The sequence below is a fragment of the Vigna angularis genome, chromosome 11, assembly GCF_016808095.1.
Source record: "Vigna angularis cultivar LongXiaoDou No.4 chromosome 11, ASM1680809v1, whole genome shotgun sequence".
Classification (NCBI taxonomy): Eukaryota; Viridiplantae; Streptophyta; class Magnoliopsida; order Fabales; family Fabaceae; genus Vigna; species Vigna angularis.
Genome location: NC_068980.1, coordinates 13,772,625 through 13,781,000, shown reverse-complemented (window position 1 = coordinate 13,781,000; position 8,376 = coordinate 13,772,625). Strand labels below are relative to the sequence as shown.

At 30.8% G+C, this 8,376-nt stretch overlaps 1 protein-coding gene across 2 annotated transcripts; it reads right to left on the bottom strand.

Moving 5' to 3' along the window:
• Window positions 1-3,101: 3,101 nt before the first annotated feature.
• On the bottom strand, window positions 3,102-7,568 carry LOC108318714 (proton pump-interactor 1). Of its 2 annotated transcripts, none has more exons than XM_017556370.2 (8): window positions 7,422-7,568; window positions 6,371-6,778; window positions 5,541-5,726; window positions 5,253-5,432; window positions 4,948-5,142; window positions 4,336-4,434; window positions 3,705-4,211; window positions 3,102-3,630 (listed from the first exon to the last, which is right to left on the bottom strand). In XM_017556370.2, the coding sequence occupies exons 2-8, from the start codon at window positions 6,737-6,739 to the stop codon at window positions 3,307-3,309; spliced, it is 1,860 nt and encodes a 619-aa protein (XP_017411859.1). In that variant the 5' UTR covers window positions 6,740-6,778; window positions 7,422-7,568; the 3' UTR covers window positions 3,102-3,306. The 2 variants fall into 2 exon arrangements, with proteins under 2 accessions (XP_017411859.1, XP_017411858.1); XM_017556369.2 differs by having other exon boundaries at window positions 7,397-7,554.
• Window positions 7,569-8,376: the final 808 nt, after the last annotated feature.

Below are 8,376 nucleotides of genomic sequence, written 5' to 3'. Positions count from 1 at the left end.
AATTAGAAGGATTCAATGTTATCTTTACAGTTAACTCTCAGCTTAAAATTTATGTATAGATTTAAGTATGAGGTTACGGGGTGTTACCGTAATTGTATTATTACAATATTCAATTTTTGAATTTTAAAGGGTAAATTTTTGGGATGTTACACGGCTTGCCTAGCTTAAATCATGGACAGAACAAATCACATTTCTAAAAAAGGATAAAGAGAGAACTTACCATAAAAAGTATCCAAATCAGGTGGATGAATAAAATTCTCCATCATGGTGGTCTCAAATTAAAAAATAGACAAGAGATGAGTGAAAAAGTTTAAAGAGAAGTAAAGGAGATTGCGATAAAAGTTTTTAGAAAAAAATAACAAAGAATTTTATATGAACTCGTTGTAATAAAACCTATTTATAGTTTAGCATTTTATTAATAAAATATACATATATCATTTTATTAAACCTTCTATAATTTTATGATTACTAAGGGTTTCACAAGTTATAGAAATAATTATGTGATTATACAAAATGAATTTCGTACAAAATTTAATTGTAAAAATTTTAATTATACAAAATTTAATCTTACAATTATATACATTTTTTTTTATCTTTCCAATAAATTTATCGAACTTAACTTTATACAATTCTTAATATTTTAATTTATATTATAGAGTATATATTATATAAACCCTAAACCAAACATCATCTCAATCAACCGACCTAAGAGATCTTAACCTACATATGTTCGAATAACACGATACCATGTGCTTAAAACATAACAGTATCAAAATTAGAGGGTTACTCTCTACACCACCCCACATTGTTTCCTACACCACCATATTTTTTTTAAATTTCAAAATTATCTTTTATATTTTAAAATATCATACACGTCCACATTTTTTCTTCAACGAACATCAACATCCGTTGAAGAAAACATACTTCAACAGATATGTCACATCCGTTAACGGATGTGATTGCATCCGTTTAAGCCATTTTTAGTTTATTAATTTAATATAATTAGTTAAACTGATGTACCACATCCGTTATAGTTTTTCTTTTCATTTTAGTTTTTAGTTTATTAATATATTATAAAAATTAATATATAAATATTATTTAATTATTTTAAATTTATTACATAATTATATATAAATTAATTTTTATTTTATTTGATAAAATAATTATTATTAAATTAATTTATATATTATTATTTAATTAATTATTATAATATATTATATATTAATAGTTAAACGGATGTGCCACGTCTTAACGGATGTGGCGACATCCGTTAAGTTTTTTGTTTTTAAGTTTATTAATATAGTATAATTTAAATTAATTTATAAGAATATTTAATTTTATTTTAAATTTATTATATAATTATATATAAATTAAATTTATTTTATTTAATAAAATAATTATTATTAAATTAATTTATATATTATTATTTAATTAATTATTATAATATATTATATATTAATAGTTAAACGGATGTGTCACATCACATCCGTTAAGTTTTTTTTTTAAGTTTATTAATATATTATAATTTAAATTAGTATATAAACATTATTTAATTTTTTAAAATTTATTTATATAATTATATATAAATTATTTTATTTAATAAAATAATTATTATTAAATTAATTTATATGTTATTATTTAATTAATTATTATAATATATTATATATTAATAGTTAAATGGATGTGTTACATCCATTAACGGATATGACAATATTTGTTAAGATTTTCTTTCTTTTTACTTTACGGATGTGGTCATATTTATTGACAGATATCAACATCTATTTATATTGACATTCGTTTTATTGGAAGGACAAATTAGGTATGTGGTAGTGTAGAAAGCCTTTAGTGGTGGTGGAGGGAGAAACACTCAATTAAATTAAAATTACTGATAAAACACATTAACAAAATATTGCACAAATAAATTAAGATAACTAATCATATGAATTAAATCCATTCATATAAAAGTTCATTAATACAATACAAATAACACATTACATAAGAATGTTTTATTATTAGAATAATTATTACTATTTAAACTATAACACTAACTTAAATATCATATCATAATGTCTTTTGTAGACACAATAGACAAAGAGACAGAAACATGAAAATGAAATTGGAATATACTTGAAAACTTGTTTGTATCTCTAAGGTGAAATAATCAAAGAAATACAAATTTATCAAATGGCAGTGAAAAAACTCCTACATTCATATGTTGAACTTATTTTCTTAATTCAAAACCTATTTCTTTTAAGTTTAAAAGTTTCTGTAAAAGAAAATAACTAATCAAATTAAATTTATTTATAACTTCTGAGTAATTAGAAGTTCATGTTAAGCATAGATGCTATGAAGAAATTTATTTATAACTTCGTTTATGTATATATTGAGATAAAAAAAATAGAAAAATTATATTGACAAATAAAATAAAAAAATTAAAGAAATTATATGTTAAGTTTTTACCATAAAATTTGTATAAAAACTAAAGTTTGAGATAAATTTGTGCAAACGTATCTATAATGATTCTTCTAGAGATGTCCAAAGAAATTCCCAAGTGTTCAATAATTGACTATGATTGGAGAAAACTAACTTTAATTTGAGAAAAACCTCCAACCCTGACTAAAGGTTGAAAAAGACTACTTTGAGCATGTTTGGACATCGACTAATCTCATTTTCAAAAGTACTTCCCTACTAAAAGATACAAAGATTATTTTTACCCTAAAGTACTTTTAGCACTAAGTATATTTCAACTCTTATCTAAACATGCACTTTGCTGACAAAGTTATGCAATTTCAAACATGCACTTTGCTGACAAATTTATGCAATTTCAAGAAACGCACCAGTGGACAAAGTGTAATTTACCTAAAACTTTTAGCCTTTAACACTTTGCTATTTGTGCCTACACTTTTGAACTTCTACTTGGGTGTTCTTAAGCCAATGATTATTTCATATTGGTACCTTTTGTACCTTAATAAAGACATTCATGCTCATTGTACCATCACATGTCAAGTCATGTTCAACCAATATGTAAAATCTTTGATCATAAAGTTCAGTATATCACACTACGTTCTTGTGAACAATTAACTATAAAAACAAATTAAAGCTTCCGGTAACATCTCATGAAAACTGAACAAAATTTGAAAAGTACAAAGTCAAGCTAAAAAGTAGTATTCATGCAACTTCTCCCCAACGCAGGAGCTAAGCACAACAAAGTGTTTGATCTATTTCTCTCAAGAGGGTGTATAGAACATGAATATAACTTATGCTACTTCACAAACCTAGCCACCCCGCCTTCTACATCTAAACATCTCAGAAAAGATAGATGTATCCAAGCACTGCCAAAAGGAGGACTAACAAAGCAGCAACTGCAGCTGCACCCCACACCCAGTAATTGTTAGACTTCTTACGCTTAAGAATGACTTTTGGAACAGAATCTGGGCCTCTTGCTCGGTTCCTGGACCTGATACCAATCTCCTTTTGGACCTTCTCCTTCACAGGAGCAGGGGCTTGAATGTCATCGTCAACCTTTTCTGCTTCAGTAGTCTCAGCAACTTCATCTTTTGGTTCATCCTCAGGGTTAGCAACAACTCCAGCAGCACCTGAAGCCTTCTTCTTTGCTTTCTTCTCACGGTCCTATAAAAACTGGTTTCAGGTTTTCGACAAGGTATAACTACAGAATGTCAAATAGAAATGAAGAATCAAATCACCTTAAGCTTCTTCTCAGCTTCCTTTTGTGCTCTGATTGCTGCTTTGGCTGCAGCTTTGTCAGCTAACTTCTTCTTTCTTTCCAGGGCCTGCTTTGCTTTCAAAATTTCCTCCTCACGCTTCATCTCTTTCAGCTTTGCAGGATCAATTTCAGGCTCCTTGGCAGGGGTCACCTTTTTGGGATTTTCAAATTCATATTCATCAGTTACTGCTGAATCCTTAATGTCTGGTTTGGATTTCAAATCTTTCCCTTTGCTTTTGGATTCTTTCTGAGCAGGCAAAGTTTCTTGTGGAGAAGGCTTAGGCTCCTCCTTTGGCTGTTTTGGAACAGTTTTTGCTATTGCTTCAGCTTCAGCAAGTTTTGGTTCTTCCAGTAAGGGCTTTTCATCCGGGTTCCTCATCCGTCCATCCCGACTTAACTGACGCATATCCAATGAGGCCAAAATTCTTTTTTCATAATCATTCCTGAATGCTTTGTCACTGTTCCAGAGTGCCATAAATTTCTCAACCTGGAATCAGGGGGGAAATGTAAGATTCAATATCATAACCATCAGTGAAAAAAGCAGGAAAAAAGTGTGCAATGCATCACTAAATATTGAATAGTTAGTATGAACCAATATTATGAGGACAAACCTCTGTCTGTGAAACTTCATCAAGAGCATTGATATCTTTCTTTGCAGCCAGATCCCGTGCTTTGTTCAAAACTGCTCGACTTTGATAGAAATAGGAATTCTGAACAAGAAAATATTATTGCGAATTCAGATATTATTCCACTGTGCTACATAGCACTGAAATAAACAAATTAGTTTAAAAATAGATTCAAAAATAAACAACTTCGGGCATGCTTTCATGAAACTTATATCAAGAACAAAATTCTACTTTACAGTGCTAAAGTAAATAGATATGCTAAATAATTGCTAATTTGGCAGAACTCCAAGATTCCAGTTTCAATAATGTGTCAACTGGGTTGCTAAAACAGCAAGTTATATGCAAATAACCACATGTTTCTTTCCATCTTCAAAAATCTATCAATATTAAATGAGATGGAAACAGAAAAATAAGGTCCAACAAAATTATTTCTAACACCCCATTCTCCACCTTCTCTACCTAAACACCAGATGAAATTAAAAAACATTTCTTCCTCTTTCGCATCCATATATTCTTCTTTTTCATTTTCTATCCAGTTTACCAAGCACATCCTAAAGAAATCACATTAGAGTGCTCATATTTTAAAGTGAAACATACCCCCTCCTCACGCTGTTTTTTAAGCTGCTGCATGCTCTCAAAAGATTTGTCCCTTTTCTGAGATATGGCTGTCAGTTCCTCCTGTAGAGACTGGATATCCTTGTCAATGGCTTTCAGGGCCTCATCGATTTGCTTGATTTTGGACCGAATTGCTTCTCTCTCTTTCTTTACTCCATCCAAATCCCCACCTATAAGCTGCAATGGAAGTTAATTTCTCAAAAACCTTTTGAATAATAATACTCATTTATTCAAAATAGTCTTGATAGGTGGAAATTCATTAGTATAAACAAATAAAACCATCTTACCTTGACCTGATCTTGAATGGCTTCTTTCTGCCCCATAGACTCCTGTAACTTGGTTCTCATTGCAGCATTGGCAATAACCTTCTCCCTTGTCCCCTCAAGCTGTTTGATTTCTCGGAGGAGTTGTTTTTCTTCAGTCAATGGAATGCTCTCATGCTGTATGCGGTACTGCAAACTATATATCTGCGGCCATCAATCACACAACAGTAGTGAGTAATGGAGAATAGATATTGGGATAACTAGACAAATTGATGAACTCTGAACTAGAAAGAACTCAGACTCATAACATACAACACTATTAAGTTCCTCCTCAGATGAACACAAACCACCCCGGCCCACATTATTTGTATTGCGCAGCTTGCCCAGTGCTTGCTGCAAAGGTTCGATCTCTTTTATTTTCTCATCCACAATACTCTGAAATTGCCTACTGTCACCTCTTAGAGACTTGATTTGAGAAATCAACTCGGCTCGTCCTGACTGCAATGAATATATAATTATGTTAGATGCTCGATGAGAAAGAATCATCATATCAAGTCATTTCATTCAGCAAAAATTAACTCTCATGAAAAGGATGCAAGCCCCATAATTTTTTCTTATAATTTTTCCAGTGAACTTTGTTCCAAAACTATTTCCTATGGTTGCTGGCACCAAATGCACTACTATCAATGGGCTCAATAAATGTTTAAATTACACAGTTATAGTCAAACAATACAGATAAGCACTGCAACAATAAGTATCAAATTAAATAACTTTCTACACGAATGTACAAACATATAAAGGCTTCGCTCAATAGTGACAGTTTAGAAAGTAGGATGAAGGAGAGTGTGATCCCAATGTAATCAAAGGCAAAAAATCACCCTTGAGAAACTAGGTCTCCCATCACCTTGAGCCAAGGTGCATCAAAATCCATATGAAGGTTCACGAAAGAAACATGTAATCAGAAAATAAATTATTTAATTTTTTCTGCATAAAGGTTGGATATAATTTTGAAAACAATTGTTTGCTACCGGTTGTGTTGTTTGCGGCTTAGAGTCTCAAAGATTAACAATTAGTTTTTTTACAACACCATTACATAATGATACTTTTCATCAAGCAACCAAAATGAATTCTTCTCAACTCACCCGCTTTGCCTTCAGTGCTTCAGTGATCTGAAAGCGAGCTTGATTTTTCTTGGTAATCTCTTTGTCAAGCACATCAATTTTAGACTTTATGGTTGGATCCTCATAAGGCCGCCACCTGACAAAATAATAAGAATGAATCTGCTTAGGTGCAGGCCACTCTTCGGCAGCATCTCTCGGCACATTCACCTCAGAAACATCATTCCCTTTTGCCGATTCATCTCCATGTGACCCAAATTTGATGGCCTCCACAGCTCCTACATCTTTTTCCAGCTTCCCATTCTCCTTCTCATGTAAAACAGGTTTTCCTCCTTCAGCACCATTCTCCACTGGTCCTTGAACCATCTCAAATCCCGCAACCTCGACCGCCATGGTTCCAACTGCAAGACAGCCTCACAAAATCCAAGGAACCTAATAATTCCAAAGCAATAAAGGGAAGATTCATGAGCATATACAGTTCATTATTTTGATCCACAGGCTCAATAAGCAGGTAAACAAATGCTAAATCACAAATCAAACAGAAAATATTAAGAAACATTAACCGTGTATCATTATTATTATCATGTTATTATTATGGAATAACAACCAAATACACATAAACAAAGACATATATGCTAAACGAAAGCACAAGAAAACTAAAGACATCAACTCCACATGTCCGCTCAGTAAATACATAAATTTCATCAATTCTATTACCAATCACGTTAAATGAACAAAGGGATCTAAAGATTAACACCTTCATCTCCAACATGCAAACGAAACAATCCACCACCAACAAAGCTACAAACCACGATTTAACAAAAAACATTATTTTCCAGACAAAAATCCACCTTCTTATTTGACTAAACCCAATGTGCAAATCCGAATCCCAGAGTGGAGAAAAGACGTTAAAACAAAATTCCAAAAGGGTATGATCTGAATAAATAGAACGATCAACCTACCATAGATGCATCGGGAAAGACAAAATCTTTGAACCTAAAAACCATTCCAACAAACTAAAAACAGCACAAACAATGAATTAGAGAATACCCAAATGGAGAACGAAGAGAATTACAGCAAAGGAAGTCCTCCTCTTTCAAAAGGGTCTCCAAATTATGAATCAGATCTCGAGTTCTCCGACCCGAACCTATAGCCCCTCCTTGCTGCGATGACTTAAAACAAAACCCAGTTTCTGACAGAAATAAGAATTAACAGTTTTTATTTATATAAACAAAAGCCTAGATTTTTTTTTTTCATGTGCGGATTTCGCACCTATATTTTCTTCTAGTAAAATGTAGGACTACGGTGTATCTTGACGCTGTTATTTTAAGTAGGATTTTATTTTCCTTTTCTAGACTTTTAGTATAATTCATAAATTCAAACTAGATAAATAAAAAAATATTAACTATAAATCCAAATTAAAATATAGGGGCTTTGGATTTTTATTTCTTTACCTAAAAACTTTCTTCATTGCACTTTATTGAATATGTGTATCTAAATCTAAAAGATAAAATTCTCTTAACCCAAATCAGAATCTAAAAGATAAGTATATGCGTTATTTTAGTTACATTTGGTGACATGTAAATTCAGATTAAAAATAAGTTATGTTGTAATGTAAGATATTAATTTATAATTTGGACGTTGTTAAGAATAAGATTCGGCATGATTATATGATTATTATCCTTGTACTTTGTTCTAAAGATAATTTGGTCAGTTAAAAATAAGTCTTTGATCATTATTTGTGGCAAAATCTAAGGAGCTAGCCACTATATTGTATAAACGAAAATAGTATATAATATGATAAATAAAATTTGAGATTTTTTTTCATACTATCATGTGTTATAAATTATTGAAAACTAAACAAACTTAATTTAAAAACAAAAAATACAAAAATTGAAAAAAAAAATCATCTCCAGATTAATTTTTTTTATAAAGACGTTCCCATCAATATTTGCCTCCTGTAAAATATAAAAAATTATTTTTACTATTTCTTTTATATTGTAAAGTGTAATTTTTATTATGAGTTTAGT

Coding starts and splice junctions, on each gene's coding strand:
- LOC108318714 (XM_017556370.2), bottom strand. CDS start 6,739: ATGGCGGTCGAGGTTGCGGGATTTGAGATGGTTCAAGGACCAGTGGAG. Junction 5,727..6,370: donor AAGCACTGAAGGCAAAGCGG/GTGAGTTGAGAA, acceptor TATTCATTGCAG/TCAGGACGAGCCGAGTTGAT. Junction 5,433..5,540: donor AGGAGGAACTTAATAGTGTT/GTATGTTATGAG, acceptor TGATGGCCGCAG/ATATATAGTTTGCAGTACCG.